The following is a 25,686-nucleotide window of genomic DNA, read 5'->3' as shown; positions in this document are numbered from 1 at the left end:
GTGTGTGTGTTTGACGTTTCTGTGCAAACCAGCCCAGTGAAGATCCAGCCAGCGGCAGCTTGAAGTGTCTCTGGTCTGGGATCAGCCGAGGCCACAGCAAGGCTCAGGGCCACGAGTGCTGCTGCTGTTGTAGACTCAGTCAAGCAGTCGACTGTGACCTGAGAACTCCGTCTCTCTCTCTCTCTCTCCCTCTGTGTCCAGGGCTCAACCTCCACAAACTCACTCCCAGTGTTTCCAGTCATCGCTGTGGTTTGAGGCCTCAGCACAACCTGGATTAGTTTGAACTCTGAAAAGAAAACACATGTCAATTTAGATGATATTTAAAAAATATGATATAATATAGTATAGTATAATTGCCTTCTCAAGAACATGTGACAAACAAGTTCAAATAAAAATGACAGCTGTTGGATCTATTTAAGGGAGAAGAAAACACAGAGACCTGTTTGATCCTGTTATATCTACCTCATCTTTTACATACATCTTTTCCACCTGCACATCATAGTTTGTGAGAATCCCAGCAGTTGCTTTGGCCCTCGGAGTCAGAGGGGGAGTTTCACTTTTAACTTAGAAGGTCACCTCGTCTCGTGAGTGTGGGAGATGGAGTCGAGCCCTATTATGGGAGCGTGAACGCAGCACGTCTGCATGTGCTGCACTGAATCTGAGCTGCAGTCAGTCAGCTCAGCTGACAGGTGGTGGTGGTGGTGGTGTGTGTGTGTGTGTGTGTGTGTGTGTGTGTGTGTGTGTGTGTGTGTGTGTGTGTGTGTGTGTGTGTGTGTGTGTGTGTGTGTGTGTGTGTGTGTGTGTGTGTGTGTGTGTGTGTGTGTGTGTGTGTGTGTGTGTGTGTGTGTGGTGGGCTTCAGCCAGGCCTTCTGTGCCACCCCTGGTTAATGAGGCCTTTATGGAGATGAAGTGGGGGGTGTGCAGGAGCAGGATGTGGAGACGAGTGTTAGCGGGGGAGACTGGAGCTGGCTGCAGCTGTTAGAACAGTGAGGGGTGGAGCGGGGTAGGGGCAGCGCGGTGGAAAACGGGATTTCAAAATGCTGATTGGTCGGTGTCAGCCCCACTTACAGGCGTTATTTGGATGGTATAGGCAGAGCTGTGAGGCCTGCGCTGAACCCCTGAGCGACTTCTCAATTAGTGGGCGGCCTAGCGGAACTGCCAGACACTATTGTGGGCCCCAACACCCCCCCCATCCAGTCCTGATCCGGCCGCTGCCTCCATGGCAGCCAGATCTCTCCGGTGATGTAGCATTGGTTAAGTTATTCAAGTCACCAAAAGGCACTTTTCAGACTCTTGTTGTTTTTTTTTACAGCGCCAAAGCTTTGCCAACATAATGTGATGGTTTTGATGTTGTTCTCTCTGTGGTGATAAGCCCGGTGCTCAGAATGGAGCTTTGTGTTTGATGCTTTGTGACGGGTCAAACCTGAATCTCTGTGATAAGACGCGGCGCAGCGAGGAAGGGAAGAGCCCGGCTCGTGTAACCGAGCCGAGCGACTCGTAGCTGCTTGTGTAAAATGAGATGTAAATGCGGCAATTTTAACAGCCTGATTTATTCATGGAGGAGGCAAAAAGAAAGAGAAGAATGCTAATTCTCCACAACACTTTGCCCTTGGCCGGGGCACATCGACAAACAAGTCACTCAGGAAAGGAATTAACAACTTCATTAAGTTACCTGACAGCATCCAGGCCTGCATCGCCTGGTCTGGGCCGGCTGATGCAAGAGCAGCGTACTGCTCCCGAGGGAGCCGGAAATATATTTTCTAAATCTCAATATAACAGTGTTAGTTGAAGGTGTTTTTAAAGCATCATCTTAGGATGTTTGTCCAAGAGGCTGCAAGAAATCAGTCTGGGTAAATCCATACAAAGACTCATTATTGAGAAGACATCCAATCTATAATTGGTTTTGGGGGGGGCGGGGGGGTATAAAAGAATCAATGTGTTGCCGAGGTCACGTCTGTCTCTGGTATATCTGATGTGTATCTGAGCACATGGCTGTGAGAGACTGGAGCAGTGACTGCAGAGGGGCTGCCGCTGCCTCTGCTGCCGCTGCCGCTGCATTGATTGCTCCTTCCACCACTTTCCCATACGCTTTTAATCTGTGAAATGCTAAAGAGGCAATCAAAGCCGCGCTGTCAAAGCAGTGTCCAGGTGATTTCTCAGCCACCTGCACCGCATTTAGAAAGCCTGATCAGCGGGCGAGGGGGGGGCGAGGGTGGGGCCCCTCCAGTTTACCGCGCACGGACAGAGGTGGTGGGCCGCGGAAATCCTTCCCGCCAGCGGGCATTGCGACACGCGACGGCCAAAATAAAAACTCTGCTTCACGCTACCCGTGGTGTTACGAGCTTGGTTCGCTATGATCGGATGCAGGAGATTTTAGGAGCTATTTAGAAGATCAATAATAACACTTAACATTAGAGTGTGGGCCAATGAAGACAGAGTAAAAACAGCATTAATCAGTAAGTGTAAAAAAAATGGAAGATCATTTCTAAAATGAGCATGAATGAGCCCATTTAAAAACACTCACCACAGAATGTAAAAAAAAAATGACACCAGAGAAAGTAATACAAAATAACAACATTGTAAACACATAATTAAATCAATAATAATACATTGTAAATGACGGTACTGAAATCACATCAGAATAAAAGTCTTTCCTCAGAATCGATTAGAGTCGTCACGTTTCCCTGAGGAACCGGTATATTGACGCTGGTTGTTAGCGGTTTGAAACCACACCACTTGTTTCAGCTTCCTCCTCATGCACATGTTGTCCTCGTGCTCTGACAGGACGAGTGCTTTCACCGAGGGTTTAGTCACGCCGTCCTGCTCCTGATGTAGCAGCTCTTCCCCGGCCGCTGCAAACACACACAGTCGAGCGTCGCTCCGCAGCAGCTGCTAGAGAGAGCTCCTCGGACTTTAATGGTTTTCCATTTTTGGGTTCGGCCAGACCTTTGTAGGCTCTCATTAATTTAATTGGCTGTGCTCGGTCCCTTCATTATCGAGATCGCCCTGCCTGGCTTCACTTTCACACCGTTTTGCCTCATCGCCACATTTTTCAGACGATTAAGAGCCATGATGTCACAGGGTCTGTAGGTGTTTCTGACCGCGAGAGTTAATATTTAGATTTTCTTTTCCATGCACTTCCTGATTTACCCCTAAAATTTCTCTGTGGCCATACATGTACATCGCAATTAACATAAGCACGTTCTGGATCACCTGACTGGTGGAGGCTTTTGTGACAGTTACAGTCTAAAAGGAAAATCTACCTCCACACTTATACATTTTCTTTTTAAAATGAAGCCTATGTTCGTCCATATCTTCACATCAAAAGTAATTTCCGTCCATGCTGACATACTTGAAAACCCAAGTCCCATTCACATGTACACATGTGGTGTAAACAGGAAGCAGATTCTCTACTCTGCAGTTGGTTGTGTGTTACAGAAAATACTAGAAAGAAAGTAATGGCCTGTATTCATGTGGAGCTTTTCTAGTCTTGACTCGACACTCAAAGCGCTTTAAAGAACCGTTTTGCCATCCACCCACTCACATTCATACACTGCATTTATGTGGAGCTCTTTCTCTATCATACGCCTATCGATCGAACCACCGACCCCCTGGTTGGTGTACGATCCGCTCGACCACCCTAGCCACCCTGTGAAGGAACAACAATGGTGATGACTAAGAGCGATGTTTACTTTTCATGGATCGACGATGAGGTGGAACTCGCATCAATGGTTTGCTGGTCGCCGAGTCGTGACTGATTAGAACCAATGAGGAAGCAGACATGGGTTTCTGCCTAGTGTGGATGTAGCCTCAGTGGACCTGTACCAGGAAATCAAAGGTTTAACCCAATAATGTTCACAGTATATATATATGTATATCACAGTTTAGCAGGAGCCCATGAGAATGAGGTTCCTACATTCGGACTCAGAAGTTACCTAGAAACTGAATGAAAATACACAGAAAATGTTGTCAGATACTTTCACACATTTTACGTAGAGAATTAAGAAACACCCACATGATAGCGCCCCGTGGTTTAAAAAATATATGATGGACCCAATATGGTGGCGTCGCAATCTGGGTCCAAAAACTTTCAGTGAAAAAAATGACCTGATCTTCATTTTTATGTTTTCTTTGTTTTCTTAACTTTAACCATTAGCTTAGGTTATGAAAAATTAATGTTGTCAGTTACAGGTCTACTGCAGTGAAAAGCATCATAACCAATTTCATCATGTCAAGTCTGATTCAGTTATTTATAAATGTAGGAAATATCTGTAATTAAAAAAACTCAGTTATTGTGTTAAAACAGAGCAAATTAAAGTGTTTGTAAAATAGTTTCTCTTGGATGACAGAAACAACCGCAGTGTTTATCAAAGAGTTACTGTCTGGAGGGGTAAATTGTTGACCTTCTTCTGATGGCGAGACGGTTCAGGTATTTCCCTCTGATATGTAGCAGATAGCGTAATAAGAGAACGGGATGAATATGAAAAGATGCTGCTGCTGACAGATTGTGACAGTCGGCGCGGAGGCTGCGCTGGGAATATTTATAATATTCTCATCCTTGTCAGTGTTTCAACAACGTGTCAATCAAGCGTATTTCACCTGATGGGCCATGTGTCATGTCGGCGCCTTCCGGAGGCTGATTTGGAGGTGTAATAACAAGGTTCCGCCTTGGGTGTTTAGGAGTGATTGTCAGGTGCGTTGCATTCATTTTCGGTTCTAAAATAGTTTTTTATTAGAATGAAAATAACCAATTTAATGGGATTTGACCATCGCAAGCTACAAACATGAACAGGAAGTTCTCGCACAGGATTTTTTTAATACATGTTCATCACCCCCTTTCTAAATTATCAGTCATTTGTCATATTTTTTTGTCCCCTCTTAAAGGTTTAAATGGCAGAAAATATAATACAAAGCAGTTATTTGTGTGGGTGTGTTTGTGTGTGTTTGTGTGTGCGCGCCTCTGCAGCTTCCATCTCAGTTTGCAGTTTAATGAGATGGCACATAGATGTTAAAAGCTCTGAAAGCACACTATAATTGTTATGTTGTGCTTGGGAAAGCTTGGCTGCCATTAACCTCCCAACACCACAATTCTCTTCACACATCCAGCAATTACCGCACCAATAATGCCCGGCCTCGCAAATGCGTGTGTTCTGAAGTTCTGTAATTAAATAGGGCTTTTCACATGTAATCTGAAAATGCTAAGGGGTCAAACTGGGTGCCGGTAATCACGAGTGATTGAGTCTGAAGGAGGGTCACACGTACTGGAGGGTCTGTTTTCAGCCAGCACTTAATTGTCCCCGATGAGGGGGGGGGGGGGGGTCGCGTTTCCTTAAGGAGAGGTTAAGAGTGGGGTGCCTTTGTTTTGTTTCTCAAAAGCACAGGAGGAATGTGATGTGATGGAAGGAAATGATAGGCCTTCAGTAAAAATATCATTTAGCCTGCATTTGAAGTACAACCTTTATGATTTGGGGAGAAAGCTCTTAACAAAAGCTCTGCAGCCTTTTGTCATTTCCAATATCCAAGTGAAGCAGCTTCTCCATTAATGGATTACTAAAACCCCTCTGGAGGTGATGCACAAGGCCAACCAATCCCAAAACACTGCACATTTATGTGTGATGGGATAACAAAAAAAATTCAATTAGGAGTTTTTATTTAACTATCACAGAAATTTCACAATGTAAAAATCTGATTGAGATTGAGTCCTTAAAAGGGGAAGAGTGGTTGTCCTCTAAGCAGAAGGTCGGCGGTTTGATCCCAGTCTTCCTCATTCTGCATGCCACAGTGTCCTTGGGCAAGATACTGAATCCCAAATTGCCCGTTGTCATAGAGAAAGTGCTGCACATAGATGCACTGGATGGACGTCTGTGAACAGGTGGATGTCAAAGCTGAACTGTAAAGCGCTTCAAGACCATTTACCAAGTATTTTCTACCATTTAAATGTTCACACTTATTCAAAATTAAATAAACAGATTTTGTTCGATTGGATAATAAATGCAATTATTTAAATTCTCAATCTTCTCAAAATGCTTAACAGTACAAGTCCCATTCACCCATTCTATTATGCAGCATTTATCATCAGGGGCAGTTTGGGGATCGAACCACCAGCCTTCTGGTTATTGGACGACTTACATACCGAATAGATCATTTTAAAATGAAATCCCCTGAGAAGTGTGATTTACTTGATAGTAAAACTGTTTGCTGCTTTTTAAAATGCAACTGCCTTTGACAGACACTAACTTATAACGTCGCTCAAATGAGGGAGATGTCGATGACAATTTTTGCAACAGGTTTAGAAAGAAGTTAGACTGGTTGCATGCAGATTAATTTAACCTCAACATTTCCTGCTGTGGGAAATGCTCACTGATTCACCACTGAAAATAAACCTCAACAAATGTTCTGTTCTCAGTTTTACTGAGCATCAAAAAAGAAACTATCCTGTGTATGTGTGGGCTGTTACATTTAAGCCTGGAAGCTGATGGCACAGACAGTCAGGAGGGTTTAGAGATGAACTCATGTGTTGTTGGATTGGTTGGATTTTTCTCTGATTTGTTTTCTCCGGTAAATCACTGAGAATATAGGAGGAGATGTTGAATATGTCTCCTATAAAGTCTCATGTTCTTAATCCTGCCGTATTTTCCAAAAGCCATACATCAGTCTTTCTTAATTCTGTGGCATGAACCTACACAATGTTTTTACTGTTTTAAAAATACATGCACTTTTCAGTTTTAAAAAGGAAGCACCAGAATTTCCTCTCCACCATTTTGTCTCCACACGGGACACAACAGTTTAATTTTAACTGAAATGCTTCAGCTCAGTCGGCTGGACACATTATTTTTTGGACCTTCCCCTCCAGTTGAGATTAGCTAAATTGGCTGTGAAGAGCAATGACTCGTGGGAGCGCGTGTGTTTGGTGCAGATAATTGCAGGGCGAGTGTGTGACACCCTGGCACCCAGCTACGGGACTGCAGGTGGGTTGGCGTCGGGAAGTGCCTATCCAACTGCACATCTGGCTCCTGCGGGGGTCAAAATCTTTCATTACACCCTTTTCCAAAATGGACCCAAACACATGCACTGCCAAAATCTCATCGTGCTGAAAGCCTTTTGCTGGTCACTTTGTTTGGAGTCACATTTCTCATTTAAGGACAGCAGAACAGGGGAACATTTTGAATTATGTGATGCTTGGAAGAGGAGGTTTTAGGGATAATCTCTTAAATATCTCTTGAATCTCTTACATTTGTCGATGCTTCACCTCACTTTAGATACTATTTGATCACAGCAGCACAGGACACGGCTGCCGTCGGTAGTTTCAGCTGTGTAATGTGTTTGGAGGAGTTTCTGGAGGAGCTAATTAGGTGGCTCTCTGCGGCTGCTCCGCGGGGCTGACAGTGGAGAGGAATGTTCCTCTGTATGGTCGGCACTCTCTCAAAAAGCAGGCCATAATTCATCATTAGGATATCAGAGTCCAGGTGCAGATGAGAACTGATAGAGCCGGCAACCAGGCAAGTCGGGGCACTCAAGGAGGAAAATCTTATCCCAGAGACAATTCCCAGGTCATGCCCGCGGTAATTGAAATAATTTTGCCCCCAGAGTTGTTTAATCACTGACAATCACACATGCAGGGAGGACTAAATTGAGCAACGCATGAGTCTGATTACATCTGCCACCCTTAACTGTCCCCCCCCCCCCCCCCCCCGACTGGCGCACTTCGCATCAGCACCTCGGATTTCTGCAGCCCCACCTTTCAGTTTGTGTTCCCCCGCGTGCGTCCTCCTGTTTCCCTGTAATGAAGCATCGACGGCCAAATCAAATCAATTATTTCTCGCCTCTCTCGTCCCGTTTTATGGGTCAGACTTTTTGAAACTTTAGCTTCTCGTCGCCGTGATTGAATTCCCGAGCGAGCTGGGGTGGATCTTTAAATGGGTTCCATTAAAAAAAAAAGATTAAAAAAAAGAAAAGGAGAGACACACACAAAAAAAAAGCCAACGTTGAGATGCAGCAAATCATTTGTCCGTTATTAACCCTGAGCCTGTAATTATGCAGATTGCCATAGATTTTCCCTGGGTGCCTGGAAGTGAGATTCAGGTGTTGTTCTCAGCGTGGCAGGCAGACGAGGGAACGGCCGTGCATTACTGAACTTGCCACATTCATCATGTTGACTGATGGCACAGGGAGTCGGTCCCCAGGTCCCTGTGGTTAATGTAGTGGGTAATTAACTGTCATTTGCCTAGTAATAGGCCGATGATCAATGGTTTATGAGGAAACAAATTCTAATCCAGCGGCTGATAAATGCACGCCGGGGTTGGAGCAATTCAAGTGGTGGGAGAGATGGAAGAGATGGGGGCTGGGGCCGGGGACAGGAGGGTAAATTGGTTCACAGTGGTTTCAAAGTTTGTTCAATAGACAGCGTTCTACAGTTAGTTTTAAAGGGTCAGTTCATATATATATATATGTATTTCTCTATTTTGCAGTAGTGCTTGTATAGCCGGTTGTCATAGCCGATCATAAACCTTTTGAGAAACATATAAATTTGCAGTTTACTATTTAATTCCTGTGTTTCAGATTTTCCAAAATAATTCTATCATGATCGTCTACACATTTTAGTTAAGACTTTATTGTTATTCTCAAGGTATTTCTGTTTGTCTCATTAATTATCTTCTACTTTTGATGCATTCAACGGCAACATCTCTTTCCAGAAGCAGTATACCCGCCACACCGAATAACCCACGAGACACAGTGAGGAGTTTTCACCGGGACCATTTGTTTGCAACTGAGCTCCGTTTGAAAACATGCCACCAGTATTTGTGTCTTTAGAGCTGGGAATGTGTCTGTTCCATAAACGTCCATATAAAAGTCTTACTGTAGCCACAGTGAAATCATGGCTGCACATGTCTTTCATGTTCTTTACATTTTCTTTGCAGTTGACAGAGTCAGTGTAGATTTGTAAAACTTGACATTCGTAGTATCCAAATTTTAAGTTGGGTGTATCAGTCATTCTTGAATAATTCACTTATATACCGCAGCTACTACATCCAAAGCTTTACCACAGGACCTTAAATGCACCAGTTCTTCTGTTTGAATAATGAAAAAATAATAAAATCATCTATAAACAATTTGTCGTCCTGGATAAGAGGCAGTTTATGGTCTCTCACAGTTAGTTTTGGCCTACGACGTTGGACACATGAAAAGCCAATGTGTTGTGTGTGTGTGTGTGTGTGTGTGTGTGTGTGTGTGTGTGTGTGTGTGTGTGTGTGTGTGTGTGTGTGTGTGTGTGTGTGTGTGTGTGTGTGTGTGTGTGTGTGTGTGTGGAGGGGGGGTATAACAGCCACAAATAGCTCACCCCCACACAACTGGATAATAATGGCATGAAGTGGGTTATGGAACATGCTCGACACAGGTACCCCTTGTCCGATGTCAGAAAGGTGTGTGTGTATTTGTGTGTTTGTTTGTTAGGGGGTCTCTAACATGATCCCACTACACGACATGCAGTCTGCGTTATAAATCCCAGTTTACCGTAGCTTAAGTGTTTTCTATCGGGTGTGAAGGGCCACATATTTGTTTTCCCTTTGTCGGCTGAGCTGTGGTGTGTGATCCGTGATTCACTGCTGAGTAACATTTTAAAGCTGCTGCAGCAGTTTGAGGTTTCACGAGCAGTGTTTTATCATCATGTGAAATAATAATCATAGCACAGATATAACTGTGTGTATATATATATATATATATATAATATCTGTATTCTAAGAGGAGGCTTTGGGAAAATTCCCTCCACCCACAGACATGTTTGTGTTGTACAGTATCCGCGGCTCCGTGTACAAAGTCAAGGGTAATTCATTTTATTTCCTACACCCCACTTATCACCAACGGGGGGGAGGGGGCGGCATTGTGTTTTTTGAATTAGTTTGACAAAGATGAGAAAAAGCTTTGGCACGACACCACTGCATTCTCCCAAGGCGGGCTGGGGGGGGGGGGGGGGGGGCTGAGTGGATTGGCGGCTGGGTTTTGGGGTCCACTGGGCTAAAGCCTTGTGGAATAATTTAATTGGTGTCTGTTTTCCCCCTCATCAAATAGGTAGCACTGAGCTGTCCCAGGCACAGTGAACGCCTCCTGCCTGAAACAAGGTGCTGGGCACTGACGGCCCCATTCTCTTTCAAATTCAGATTCGAGCAAGGCATGAATTTTAATTCCATGTTGTATCTTGAGCCTCTTTAAATATACATGCTGTCTTGTCAGCAATGGATATGAAGTGTATGTCAAGCCCGCTATTCTACATATGTTATTCTGTTTTCTTTCTTTCTTTTTTTTTCCTTCAGCAGACCCACAGTTAGCTGCCTCCTTCTAGATATGGCAGACAGCTGCAGCAGTGTCAGCCGGAGACAGATGCATTTGACATTTATACATTTACTGCAAATTATAATCCCGAGCTAAAAGCCGCCGGCTCAACCACACAAGGCCTCCAAAACCATCATGCTCATATTGGGTTTTAGCCTGTGCCTTTGAATTCATTATAACCAAACCATGCTTAATTTCCCTCCTCCCTTGAGAGCCATTAGCGTCTGTGGCATCAAACTGGCGGAACGATGAAAGACGAGTGGCAGGTACGCTCCATCTATCTTCCCCTCCCCACAGGGGGAGTCAGGGCTTCCTGTGTGCGGCGGTTTGAAGAGTGTTTGCCACACAAGAGCCCGGCAAAGCCAGGCCTGCTGGATGCTTTGGCTGCCGCAGATTGTAGTTCTGAAGACCGTTATCAGCACTTCTACTTTTTTAGCTCAGCTTGTCAGAGAAGCTAGAGAAAATGTTTGATTTGAGGTAGCGATATATGTATTCCCATAAGTCAGCACAGGTTGGGACGCTTAATCATTTAGAGCAGTGGTTAAACTTGCACGGGAAAGTAGGGGATGAATTATGCAGAAAACAAGTGGATGAGAAACGGAAAGAAGTTTGGAAGCTCTGTTGAGGCTCTTTGAGAGTTTGTTTTTATTCAGTTTCATCTCACTGAGTGAGACTTTCACACGGATTCCACTGCCTTACATCTCCTCATCATACTCTTCAACTGCCTGATGATCGTGGAGGATGTAGTTTGTGGTGCCGTTGTTATTTAGCCTTCTCTCGTTAATATAAATGGGTAAATATGGATCAACTTTTTAAACAATTACTATCTTAAACCTTAACACACAATAAAACAACTATCTATTACAACTATCTATTACAACTATCAACTATTGTGTGTTAAGGTTTACTATCTTAAACCTTAACACACAATAAAACAACCTTGTTCATTTTAATTTGTTTCTTATTTGTTTTTGGACTTACACTGATCAGCAGTTCCACCAGCCCAGCACAACCGAACATATGTATAGTGAAAAACAAATAAATAAAGATTTAAAGAGATTTGGAGAATAACATCTCAATAATATGAGAATAAAGTTGTTACATTACAAGAGTAAGGTTGTTATTTAATGAAAATAAAGACATTATTACAAGAATAAGGTTATAAAGTTATAATTAATTCGGCAAAAAGTAATAATTTAACCCAGGCAACAGGCCGATATTCTGATTTCCCCCTAAAATTTCCCTCGGGATCAATACAGAATCCATCTATCTTCTAGAGTGACACATAGCCTTAAATAATGACTTTATTTGCATGAGATTATACTACACGTGATATTATGACTTTATTCTCATAAAAGTACAACGTTATTTTTGTAAAATTACAACTTTTACCTCATGGTGGAAACACACCATATTTGAGATTTTTTTATTTATTTATTTGAACTGGTTCGAGCGCTCACTGGATGGGAGACGCACACAAACGCGGGATGTTAACAGATGCGACGACTCTCACCCAGGATTTCTCCGACCCAAGTAGTGTGACAGTCCTTTTCAGCAGCACAGGCCAGCTTAAATTTGCAAGAGATGAGAGAGGAGCGTGGACAGACACGGCGAACAGTGAAACAGAACACCCTTTTGATTCGAGCTGACAGGCAGAGAGCTTAAAACGTTGCTTTTTTACACAAATGCCCTCCATCATTTATAATCCAGGGCCTTGAGTGTATGCTATCTGAGAATGATTCAGGTTACTGGAAGACAAGGACACTCGGCCCTGCGCGGCGAGAGGTGTCTGCGTTACGACTCTTTGTCCCGAGCTGCTGCACAAAGTGCCGCTGTTGTCCTCAAACGCTCATTATCTCTCTCTAAATCTCACATTACTTGTTCTGGGGTTTTTTTCTAAAGAGATTCTTTTTTTTTAGATCAATTACTCAGCTTTGAAAGGAGAGAAATCATCATTTCATCTATTTCATGTGAGGCCCTCCAGGCAGTGCACATTTGTGCAGAAAAAAAGAAAGGACAAGCAGTAGCACAAATGTATCTAAATTTAGATTGCTCACAGGAAAAGGCATAATTCTTTTAATTAAGTCAGCACTAATCCATCTAATTGGCCCTCTGTGCTTCCACCCACCTACCATGTTCTAAGAGATATCCTTCATTGTCTCAAGGTGTGTTGACAGTGGTCCTTAATTCTGTAGGTATTTATGAGGGCACAATCTATCTGCTTCCTTAGCCTCTGGGAAACATGCTTTCTGAAGGTTAATAAACAACCCTGCATATCCCGAGCCCTGAGATCATTTATCAGATTGCGATCTCTTACAGACTCTGAGAGTGGCATGGCGTTTTATCATTTTAACAACGACGGCTAAAAGTGCCTCAAGAAGTCTGCCTAATAGGTTATTTTGTTATATGATTTCGTTATCAGATATTCCCTTCCCTTGCTGGCCTGGTCTGGGTCCCTGTGTAGCAACAGCCCTGAATCCCTAATGAATACTCACATTAATGTCTCTGGAGCAGGCGAGGAAATAATAGGGTCCTCCCTGGGCAGTAGTGCTAGCCATGTCCCATCCATTTCTATGGCACAAGCTGAGGCCCTGCGATTTTTTTTTATAGTGCGCTCCTGTAGCCCGGCTCTGTCCAACCTATTTTTGAAACTGATTCAGAGACCCTATGCGTGTCTGCAGAGCACGTTAGCGTGCCTGTCACAATCTCTTTGACAGCTGCCACTCTCCCTCTCCGAGTCACCATGGAGGCGCAGAAGCAGCAGCTGCACTCCTCCTCTCCTGGTGGGTGCATGTAAAGGGATGCAGAGGTGGGACACAGTGGTGGGTGGAGTCAACGTTGTCCAAAAGTTCAGATGTACTGCGCCCAGGTTCTTCACTAATTCTGGACTATGAGACAGTAATATAAACATGCTCCATCCAGCCCAAAACCTTACAAATGGGTCAGGGTTAATCTCACCCTCCTCAAAGCCTCTAACCCTTTGGATTATTTTACTCGAGGAACCCAGACTAAAACGATCTTAAATCAACCAAGAATTTAAATCATCTCTCAAAACGTACTTTAAATAAATGGCTTTTATTTGATTATTTATCATTTCCTTTGCCAATATTGTATTTGTTGTCCTTCATCTAAGATTTTGTACTTCATCATTTTTTATTATTTGGCTTGTCTTTAATATTGTTTTTACCCGTCCTCTTTGTGAAACACTTTGTAGTGGCTTTTTTTGAAACGTGCTATTTACTGTTTTAACAAGGTTCAATACACAACAGAGATCATATACATTTAGGCTACGTCCTCACATACATTTCCGTTATACTCTTGAGTGTTCAAGCCCCTAAATCAGAGACAGAAGAGTCTCAACTCAATACCAACAGTGAAGGCCTCGTGGTAATTTGTGCAACTAATCACCCAACAGCAAACTAGATCACTGCTTCCTGTTTGCACTGACACACGCATGACCTCTGTATCTGGTCAGTTGATTTTTGTTTTCAGGTGTGTTGGTATGGACAGAGATTATTTCTGATATGCAGCTAAAATGCTCGACATGATTAAGATCGTTTTTGTTTTAAAATGTCATTTAACAATGAAAACACATTTGAGTATAGTCTAAGAAGGACTCAAACAAACCTCTGTGTACTGGGATGACTAACATCATCTGTCTTTTGTCTGTGTGCGTGTCTCTCAGGTTGTTTGGTGTAACGGGGAACTGCGCGGCCTGCAGCAAGCTCATTCCAGCCTTCGAGATGGTCATGAGGGCCAAGGAGAACGTCTACCACCTGGACTGCTTCGCATGCCAGCTCTGCAATCAGAGGTGAGTGATCGGACCACACCCCTGCTCCTCTCCCGTACCTGTGTGCAGGCAGATGGCTGGTGTGGGAAGCTAGATTGCGGCGCAGTGAACTCCCAAGTGCTCCTCGTAGTTAAAGCAATATCCCACAGCCGGAATTTATCACTCTAACCGGTGTCCAAGCGGACACCTCCGAGGCCTTAAGGACGCCTGCTGTGCCCAGCGCAGTGATTATGATCCTGCACTACTACTGTACAGTGTCAGCCTTGAGCTACAGGTGCAGTTACACGGCTATACATATGCTTCCCATAAGTCTTCATTACTCAGGGCTCTGAGTGCATCAGGATGTGGACAGAGACTTCAGGACAGTGTTTCCTGACCACAGCACCAGAGAGGGAGCAGTCTCCCTTCATCAGAGGAAAAGACTTCTTAAAGAAACTCAGTGTCACCTTGACTAAACTTCTATGGCAGCCCTACAATGAGTTTATTATATACGCTAATACTACCTATTACAATACAACACAACAGCCCTGCAACACATCTGGTCTCAGTGCTTATAATATTAATTATTAGGTATAAAACAGTGCTGCAACCTTAGTTCATTGTAGTGTATTGAAATGATCGCCGTAAGTGCATTACGCTCATTTACAAAAGTAAAGGGTGTCTCACAGTAAAATATCATCTAAACCAATAGAGTTTAGTTTTAAATGCACCTCAGCCAACATTAGAGCCCCAAGATGTAGAACAACAACAAAAGACTGAAACAATTCTTCAATGGCCCCTTTGAGAAGTGCAGTGCATGCAATGGTGAAAGTATTCAGATCAGATTTAAACACACTATACTAAAAGCTAAAACCCTTGCAAAAGGCCTCCCTCATCAACCTGGCTGAGTCTCGCTTCCTCCCAGTTTCTGTATCTGTATCTGTCAATATTAATACAAATATTGAGATTTTTGCCAGCACGGCTCAAAGAAGCCACAACCCATCTCCAAAGTTCTGAAAAGGCCTCACAGGATCCATGTTTCCAGATATTATCGTCACGTTACTTTAATGGAACCACTGCAAACACACTCTGGGAACATTCCTGGAGCTAATGAGCAAACCAGAATGTTATCAAAGTGCTTTTTCTTGAAGGTTACAAGAAATACTATCCATCAGAAAAGCTTATAGGGGAACGTCAGGAAGGTTAAGTGTTGGTCTGGCTCCTGTGTTTCTCTCATCTTTTTGCCCCCAAATTTGACTTTGTTGCAGCCGCACAGACACAAGCACCCGCGCACATAAAGCAGACACATTGTGCATGCTCATGGCAAAGGACCTGGTTACGCACAATTAGCACTCGGTTATTGTCTTGCCACTTCAGCCGGCTGCACCAGACAGCCTCCCCTAATGGAAGAAGTCAGCTAATCTTCATCAGCCAGGCCCAGGCAGGCCAACTCTGCTCCCGCACATTAAAACCCATTTAAGCGCGAGCAAATCTTTCTTTTTACATTAGGGCAGCTGCTGAACTGTTGAATAAAATCGACGTCGGAGTGTTTCACGCGGTCCGCTGTGGCTTTGCGAGCACCGTTCAGATGCCCATCACAATTTCACCGGGACCCGGCCCAGATTTATCATGTGGCACTGGCTTTAATTGAAGCTGCTCCCCGCCTCTGACTTTTGTTTTCCATTTCGATTCTGTACATTGGTAGAGCTATGCATGAATATACCTTCACTGGATCCCAAAAACATATTTCAAAGGAAAATATTAAAGATGTTCAGACTAGTTTTCTTAGTGACGACAATAGAATTTCAAAATAAAGCTAGTCTTCTGCAAGTGGGTGACTCCATATTTATATCCTGATTAACAGAGTGACCTTTGCAGACTCTCTCAGCCTCAGTGTGCGATCTATTAGGAGATCTGATCCCACTTAAGAGTCCCTGAATAGTTTCTCAACATCTTGTTGCAGCCGTGCAGGAAAGGGAATTCTGATCTTTGTCTGGCATGCCGATCTACTGCCTTGTTCATCTATGCGTGCTCTGCGCCCCCCCTCCCCCGTGCCGTCCCCTTCTTGTTTCCCAGCCTCAAACAAACATGAAAACCCGACAGCCCCCCCAACCCCCTCCCCTCCGGCCCCACGGGCCCTCTCGATAAAGCAATCTAATCCATCTCACAAATGGCCCAGAGATTTCTCGGCGGAACGTTGTCATAAAATGTGAAATCTGATAAACAGAGCAGGCAATCATGGGGTCACCGGGGGTCACGCCGTGTAATTATCCGTTGCTCCTGCAGGTCAGCCGCGGCCTGTGTTGGCGTTTGAAGGTGGAATTGCTACAATCAAGTATGAACACACAGCCACCCCCGCCACACACTCACACACACACACACGCACATATATACTCGCTCATACATTAATGCAGCTTTGGATAGCTTTACGGGTATGTCTACACTACTGTAGCCCATTGAGCAAGGACACGGGACCCAAAGCGAGGGATTATTCAGATTTCATCAGGGACTCGCTGCAGGACTCTAATGGTCAATGCCGAGCGCTGCTCTTATTACGGAGACCTTGCTTAAATGACAGACTAATTAGCCGAGGGTGGACATGTCAGTGCCATCACGACCCGCGACCGCTTTCCTGTTCTTTGTCATCACCACCATCAAATTGTCCCCAGTCTCTTGCTCGCCACGACAGAAGACTTGAGAATAAGATAAACGGATGAGCTCGACCACTTATCTTACTTGTGTATCTGCCAGAGAGCAACAGCCTTTTTTCTACCCCACCTCCTTCTTCACTCTGTGCATGACTTTGAAATGGTATCAAGCTGAGGCCAGTGAATAGCTCCTGTCCATGGTCTATCAGTGAAAATATAGGATCCTACATTGGCTCTGATTGCTCATGTCTGCACCCACTGTGGCCTTACTCTCTTAAACTGGACATAAATCTATCGGCGTGACCTTCCCACCACTCAGACCTGTTATTTTCCCTACCTGAGCTGAGGAAAGGAAGCAACGGCTTGGTCTAGGAGCCAAAAGGGAAGGGAGCTGGTTCTAAGGAGCGGGGAAGGTGCTAGTGAGGGTGGGGGTGTTGGGAATAAGGAAAGTGATATGAGACTCCATCCAGCAAGCAGTTAGCCACAGATCAGCCCTGGGGGACAGCTAATCGATGGGGCTGTCGTCCAGCCTCATCATCTAGCCAGTGCTGGCCCAATTTCCCCCTGATGAGCTGGAGGCCACAGTCTAGGGAGGCTGGAGGAAGGTTAGAGCAGTGCGGAGCAGGATGGGTGACAGTGCAGGGGAAGGTCAGTGCTGATATAGGGAGGAGGCTCCCCGCTGGAGCTCTGGAAGAGGAAACTGACACCAATTGGATTCAGCACAGCTAAGCTCAACCACTGGTGCCTTGTATGTCATGAGTTAGGCTTGTTAGACAGGGGCCTAATAGGCAATAAGGGACACAGTTGTCACTTTGTGTATGATTGGTGGTGAGCTCTCAGAGCCTGTGCAGCCAGCATACTACTGAACACAATCCAACTACACAGCCCTGCACTGTGGAGAAAAATCAAAATCTAATGTAACAATGACAAAATGTATAAGTAAAATAAATGTCAAAATCTCTACACCGGTGGAGCCTGTTCATATATTAGGAATTGGGGGCCACGTCCTTCAAGGCCTTTTTTTTTTCAGACAATACTCATCATAAAGAGTTGACAAGTCGGGCACATGTTGTTAGTTTCCATTTGAGTTATGGATTCCAAGGGGCTGCCGTTTTAATGGGCTATATTTGCAGGGAACGTTTGAAATGGAATAGCCTTGTCGCACTAAATGTGGTTCACTCCAGATGGCGAAATTCTTGTGGTGAATACCAGACACTCACGTGTTTGTTGCCCTCAAGAGCTGCCTGTTGCCTTATGTCTATGCAGAGGGCATTTCTGGTGGATCTTTCAGTTTCTAGTGGGAAGGAAACCTCCTCATCTTTTGATAACTGCACCATGTTTTTGTGCCTTAAATCTATTTTCCAAAATGTCACGAATATCTCAAATTACTGTGGCTGTGTACTAGTCACTGAACCCTCTCCCAAATGTGCGTCTGTAGAACCTGCTCGTCCACTGCATGGGTCTGACACTATGGCTTCATTAGCCTGACATCCACCATTGCAGAACTTCTTAGATGGAGACCAGCCGTGTTCTTAAACACAACAGCAGCAGCAGACTTTTATCACCAAAGATGGAGACTAGATAAATAAATAATGTCGATCTCCTCCGTTCCAAATGTGAAATTGTATTCTCTGCGTTACATTCCCCAAAGAAAAACTCATCTTCGACTTGTCCTTGTGCTGCCGCTGGTTGCCCATCAGCAATCTCCCGCGGAAGATTTACAACACACTGTCACAATAAGCATCAGTGTCATAGGGCCAAGTGTTTCTGAACCTGTATGCATCCTAATAGTAATTAGATTTGGTGCAGTTGAGACTATTTCCTCCCTTTGACAACCTCCCTGTTTCTTCATTTGAGTGGAAAGTGAATACTCTAGTTAACACGAGCCCCCGAGGCAAATGGCTGGCATCGCAATACATCTTTTAAGTGTGTGCCTGTGGAAGCCATTCTTTCTCTTCCTCCTACAACAATAGGTCTCCAAAGACTCATTAGTCACAGTCACCTCTAAGTAAAGGAAGGAAGATGGAGGGAAGAAAGTGAAGGCAGCCCAGGTACCGGGGAAGATAGCTCCAGCAGAAACTGACTGCCTGTAAAGTTAGAAACCGTGATATATGGCAGATCATTATATACGATACTTGTGATAACAGATGTGGTGTTAAGGGAGACCTGTAACCCCCAAAAGGAGAGTGTGGCATCGATACAACAAAGCATTCGATAACTTTTCGACCGTTTAGAGACAAGCTTTACATGAGTCCTCACATTCGCTGTGCCTTTACAACCACCATGGTGGATTTAAAACACGTGCAAACACATGTGGGAAACAGAGGCTTGTCAGTTCACTGGAGGGGAAATTTAGCAGCGTTCAGCCCCGTGTTGGTACATGTACATTGAGTGTATTACTGGGGCTTAGTGGAAATGTGCCTCCTCGTGTTGCAATCCAGAAATCTCTGATCTGTAACTCACTAAGGAAAAGGGCGTATTTTCACCAAATACAGCTTTCACATTGGCTATGGAGACTTTTCTTACACTGGGCGCACTTATACAGTATATTCAAAGGTAATACACCATTGTGACTGGAAAGAAAGGGTAGTTTCCCCTTAATCGTAATGATATATGATATTTGTGTGATAGTGAAAGAAGGAGCTCAGAATTGGCTAAAATATAAAGCTATTTTTGACGTGTCAAAGGTTAACGAAGGTTAAGGAAGGTAATGAAGATGTGGTCTTAACCAGCTCCTATGATGAGCAGTAACATATATAATATATAGACAAAATAAAGGGAAAACCTGGATCTGACTAAATAAAACTCTCAGTACACCTCCACCAAGGCCCTACAGTCCCCTTATGAAACCTTATTTAACTTCATTAGATCCACATTTTTACTTGGATCTGCACAAAATTCCCTACACTCATAAATCAGTCCCCTAAACACGTCAACCTTTTTCATCAAGAGCCATCTTCCCTTTAATGAAAAAGTTGCAAAAGCTCTAGCTCACAAGAGAAAACTTGTTTATGAATCTGCAACAGAATGCCATGGGTTCTTTTCTGACACAGACCACATCCTTCCAGCAATTTACCAAAGTAATCTATGTAGTACGTTTTTGCAAAATACTGCTAACAGGCAGACAGACGAACAAAACCTCCCTGGCACGAGGAAAATATTGAAACGATGAGTGTGAATATGATGTCATGGCCTTGACCTTCTTCAGGTTTCAACCTAATTGCACATCGGTTAGAGATTTCAAAACATGCTTCAAATAAACTAGTACACAACATCCAAATAGTATGAAAAGTCTAAAGGGCAAAACTCTCTGTACTGTATCTGCTTCCATCGGAAGGGTTGGGGGAAGGGGGGGGGGTGAAAAGCCTGCCTTCATAAACTGAGTCACACACACATGGGACATATAAGACATTGTGTATTCGACAAAATAAGCTTTTTACAGCATCACACAGTCCTCATCAGTGTATATGTGTTGTGTTACAATTGCAGACCTATTCTGTATAAATCCTAATAAAGAAAATATCGAGCTCTGAAATTACTGGGTAGAAGAACCTTGTTAATTACATTTGGTCTGGTTATTTGATTTCCTGTGTAAATGCTAGGCTCAGCCCATGACTTTTTTTGGTCTGAACATTTCTATTTATATAGGAAGTCTATAACTCTCCACGAAAAGCTGGACTGAAGGTGAAATTGGATAAACAGCTTCTCAAACCAGAGTGATTCAGGCTTTGTTGCAGGTTTTTCACGTTAATAACTCTAGGTCTAACCCAGTACAAATGTTTCCTTATTATTTGTATCAGCACTGAGCAACATAAAACTAATAGATGGATTTTAAAGTATAGTTGCAGCAAACCAATACATCAGCATACTGTTCCAGAGAACTCTACACAAGATGTGCCCCGCAGCTGTTTTTTAAGAAAGTGGGAACATGAGGGCATCACAAGGTCTTTTATTAGACATGCCTGTGATGGGCCCAGTGTAATATCCACATCATAATTGGTGCACATATGTCACATATGCTGTTGACATTTCACCGAGCAGAAACCATTTGGCTGTGTGAAATGGGCGCAGATGACAGCGATGGGGGAGACGGTGTTAAAAATAAATAAATAAGATAAAGCTAAAGTGGGAGTCGGCTCCGTGTCAATAAAGACATACACTGACAGATACTGGGAGAGAGCACGACATTTTTACTGGAGTGAATGACAACCTCTCGTGAAACACACCTTTACCTCATGTATAATTCCTTTGTCAAACAGCCCACTCTGCCAATATGTTTAAAAAGGCAATCTTGAATTGCTGATTGGTGAGATCATCCTCAAGAAATTCAAATGTTTTAAGATACTTCAGGTTTTAGAGAAAAGGAACTGCTCATTACGCCATCGTCCTTTATATTTGTTATATATTTGGCTCTGAACTCTTGTATTGGATGGACTAAAGCGTGCTGAGGTTTCTTTTCTACCTTATTTTCCACCCAAAAATGAAAAACAAAGATTGTTGGGGTTAGTTAGGTTTAGGCCTTAAGACTGATGATTGGTTAGTTTTGAGTAGGAATATCAAGGTGAGCCAATCAGACGTAGGGTATAAGCAGGTACCTCGGGTAAGAATAAAAAACAGTGCTTCCATTCCAAACCTTAAATACAATCAAATTGTAACAACGATAGGTTTAAAAGGTTTTCCCTAATAGAATGCTTTTGGGTTTCCTGGGACAAAGCTTCCAAAGAGCAGAATAAAAGGGCCACTTCAATCATTTCTAATAAGGAGGTTGGATGGTCATCCCTGAAATCAGCTTGGAGTTATGTTTATCCACAGTCCATACATCCATGGATTGAAAATATAGATTTGAGCCTGCATCTTTCAAAATATAAAAGCCACCTCGTCCTCTGAACAATTGGCTTTATTTCAAGGAACGAAACCAGTTTCACACTTTTTCCGTGCCAGTACCTATGGTGTATTTGAATCCTGCTAATTGGTCCCGGCTGGATGCAACAAATCATGCTCTCGATCTGCCCTGCAGCCCCGAGTAAATGCTACCCAGCTCTTCAGGTGCCTGGGCTGCGTCGGTGCAGCTCCCAGCACTGAACTCAGCCGTCTTGACATCCAGGGGAAGTCAAACGGGAGGCGAAGCTCCACCTCCCCCCTGGTAAACACTGGCACCGCTGCTTTCCCGACCTTGTCCAACCTGCACACTGAGGGAGATAAGCAGCCCTCAGGACAATGCAGTACGAGTTACCACTCTTACGTGTTCAACATAATCTCCACTTGGTGCTGTGCTGAAAGGTCAAGCGTAACTGTGCCCCCCCCCCCCCCCCACATGGCTGGACCAGTACAGGATTGCCGTGGTCGGTGGGGGTTTCTGTAGTAGCTGCAGGTAGAAAGGAACCCTGGCCTGAAACTCAGATAATTCTATTCGTATACACCAGAGCCCCCCCCCACCCCTCCACTCAGACTAACAACCACCCCCCCAAGCCCTGCATTTCCCCCGTTGTAATTGAGTTGACTGTTTCCTAGAGGAGAACTCCTTGTCTGCACATGGCTGCAGCTCAAGTGTGTGTGTGTGTGTGTGTGTGGTGGGGGGGGGTACGGTAGCTAAGGTAGAGATTTAGCACTGTAGTCAGAGAGCTATCGCTGCAGCCGGCTGGGCCTGTTAGCCTACAGCTCAGTACTAATGATCAGATTCTCGCTTTGATGCTTATGTAAACCCCCACCCCTCCTCTTCTTTCTCTTTGTGTGGCGCAGGTTTTGTGTGGGAGACAAGTTTTTCCTGAAGAACAACATGATCCTGTGCCAGACAGACTACGAGGAGGGGCTGATGAAGGAGGGCTACGCTCCCCAGGTCCGCTGACCCTCGTAGGCCGGCACAGAGGAAGAGGAGGAGGAAGAGGAGGAGTGGGAGAAAGAGAGAGACTGAAGGAGAGCTTGCAATCACACAACAAAAAGCACTATAGCCTCCTGTCCATCTTCTGTCCCCCACATGTACATAACTAAGAAATCCTCCCTTGGAGGGGACACATTCTGCTGTACAAAATAGCCATAGAGACGCCGGCGTGGCAGGGAGCGGCCCTGGAAGCAAACATCATACCACGACTATGAAACAACAGTTTGTCCTTTTCTTTGTTTGTGACTGACGGACGCTGCCTCTTCCATTCAGGCCAACTAACACTGGCCCCAGAGCAATTTCCAACCAACAGGTGTTTCCCAGTTGTTGGAAGAAAAAAAAGTGAACCAACCCAAAACCAGACTTGTCTTGTTTTATCTGACCAGGACAGACAGCGTCCCACCTGACTGCACAGTCCAACAACTTCTACTTGAATCTTAAAACACACTGAGGTATTGTCAATCAATGTTATTTTGCGATGAAGACCTTTTTACTGTATTGATATCGAATTAAAAAACACGGTGAATGTAAACTGAAGAGCGGCAAAACTAACGCCTTGGGATGAGTGATTTGTTGTTATGTGTGTGTCTGTATGTATGTGTGTGTATGTGTGTGTGTGTGGATCCCTCTTCAGGATGAGCACTTCTCTGCAGTGCAGTCTCACAAGGCTTGGTCTGGTCCATATAGTCGATTCAGAACCCTCAAGATTCCAGAGCTGTTCCCCTTAAACAACACAGAGTCATTGTACTGTCGACCCATGATGACTCGTGTCATGTCGGTGTGACTTTATGGTCGCACCACTCCAGAGATAACAATAAATGTGTGATTAGATCTGAATGTCAATGGAATGACCTTTCACAGGTCAAAGACGGCAACATTGGAAAACATGGATTACATTTACTAATTCTAATGTGAACATCATTATCCACCATTCAGCTCTGAGCTTTTATCCTCCTGCCTTAGATATTTATCACGGGAGTAGGTGGAGACCAAAGCGGAGCTAAAGTGAGAGTAAATATTGGCTGTTGTCTCCATTGAGATGCTAAAGTTGCTCTTTGTCTACTGGATGTGTAAATATGAAGCTCAGTATGTTGATAGCTACATTGTGTGAAACGTTATGTCTTCAGCTTGTTTAAAAAATAAATAAAATAATACATTTATAGCAGCTCTAAACGTTATGGACCAGACTTTATGCCTGTAGACAAACACCTGGATGTGTGAGATCTTTCATGGGGTGACGAGAGTCGGTTCCATTCCTAAAATGCATTCCGTCAGAGCTCCTTTCAGCAGTGGGTTGGACTGTGACTCCAGGCTCTCTTTTCCTGAGGTGGAAGGCTGTGCAATTTCTTTTCTGCCGGAAACAGTCTTTCTATTTATTGAAACCTTGCTTTCGCATTGGTCATGGAGGCAGGATGTTGTAGCGGTCGTCGGGGGGTGAAGGGATCGGTGTGGGTTGGAGGGCGGGTTGGTTACTTTTTTGTACACTATTTATTTGATAAACGTTCGATGCTTCACCAGTTGTCCGAGATTTTGCATTGTTTGACTTGCTGGTACTGAAATCCAGTCGATGTTTTCTCAATCACTGGCTTATGTTGAGGATGGCTCTGGGTTCAGTCACCTGCACTCTACGACAGGTCAGTCATCTGAGTCGTGATGGCCCCCCTGCGTCAGAGGAGTCACATCCCTTTCAAACATTCAACAATGTTCATGTTTCTAACATAAAATATCAGCATCTGAGCGTGTGATACGGCGCTCAGCAACATTTCTTAGCTGGTAAAGAAAAGATCCTTCTCTAATTTGTAAATTATGGGTGTACATAAAAGAAATATTCATTTTTGCTTGCTATTGTACAATGATTTCTTTTTATGTGTCATCCAGCATGAGATGTTTATTTTTAGGACAACGCTTGTAAATACTGTAATTGTAATAATTTTAAGCACAAATGTAATACAGTTTTATTGTGTTACCAGTGAGTGTGACGTCTTTTTTTTCCTCCCTCATTCTCATGGATTTGACTGTTATTTCAATAGTAGAAATTCATACTAGAAGAAAGTTTGCACTTTAATTTATAAGTCATAATGTTTACTGAGTCAGCTGAGGTTTAATATCCAGCATTTCATGCAAACCAGTCGACGGAAGAGCTGGCTCCCTGTTCATTAACCAAACCAGCAAAGCATGCTGCAGCCTATGATAGAGGATTGATCTGAAATCACATCCCTAGTTGTCTCTGCTGCTCGTAAAATGCCCTTTTTAGTTCTGTGAAAATGAAAGGGAGCTCGGAATGAAGAGCTGTGGTTTCAGGGTTGAAATTTCCTCATTCAAATGAGATCACAATTTCTTTCTTTTTTTTTTTCAAATCCACCTTTTGTGCAGCTATAAAAACACGACAGGCTTTCATCTTGCCGGAGTTAAAAGTGGATTTTCTATTTTCGTTCTGTCATGTGTCATACGTGGAACAAGGGAAAATGCAACACCTCATTTATACTTTGCCATTAGCGAGCGTCAAGAAGGGCCAAGCCATCCATCTCCTCGTGGGTTGTTTCAGCTAATTACCTGGATTTCAATTTAGAATCATCTGGAATGTCGAGGTAAAACATTTGGATTAAAGTTATTGCTCTCATTAGTGGGGTGCTTCTAAAGTGCCCTGTGAAGTTTGTCGACACCACATTACAGAGCATAATATCCAGGCCAATTAAGCTAATTGAATTTCCTTATCCACAGACACAAAGAAGGGAGAGAAACTCTTTGATTAGGCTCAAGCTGTTGAAAGTCCTTTAGTAGATGGAGATTACAGCCTCGTCAAATTAAAAGAAAGTGTGGCAGCCATAAGAAGAATTCTCACTAACGGCAGACATGTGTCATGTGGTATTATGGCTCAGTGGGGTGATAATGTGACATCATTACCACCGTGTTGTTTGTGGACACAGGGTGATGCAACACAATGTGAAGGCCGTCTGCACCATTACGACATATGCAGATAAGTGGGGGTGTTTGTATGAACCCAGTGCAAACACATGTCTGTTGTTGGCTCACACTGTAGAATCCTATAAGCATTTATCTTACCA

At 43.8% G+C, this 25,686-nt stretch overlaps 1 protein-coding gene across 2 annotated transcripts in view; it reads left to right on the top strand.

The window, feature by feature from the left end:
- lmo3 (LIM domain only 3) overlaps positions 1-24,536 on the top strand; it is a 48,650-nt gene extending 24,114 nt beyond the window's left edge. For both annotated transcript variants that reach the window (XM_061073816.1, XM_061073808.1), the window contains exons 3-4: positions 14,012-14,137; positions 22,483-24,536. In XM_061073816.1, the coding sequence (XP_060929799.1) occupies positions 14,012-14,137; positions 22,483-22,588 (232 nt within the window). In that variant the 3' untranslated portion in view covers positions 22,589-24,536. The remainder of the gene's footprint in view (positions 1-14,011; positions 14,138-22,482) is intronic.
- Positions 24,537-25,686: the final 1,150 nt, after the last annotated feature.

Source organism: Limanda limanda, chromosome 1 (genome assembly GCF_963576545.1).
Source record: "Limanda limanda chromosome 1, fLimLim1.1, whole genome shotgun sequence".
NCBI lineage: Eukaryota > Metazoa > Chordata > Actinopteri > Pleuronectiformes > Pleuronectidae > Limanda > Limanda limanda.
Note: the sequence above shows the minus strand (reverse complement) of the source record. Positions and strands in the feature narration are given on the sequence as shown.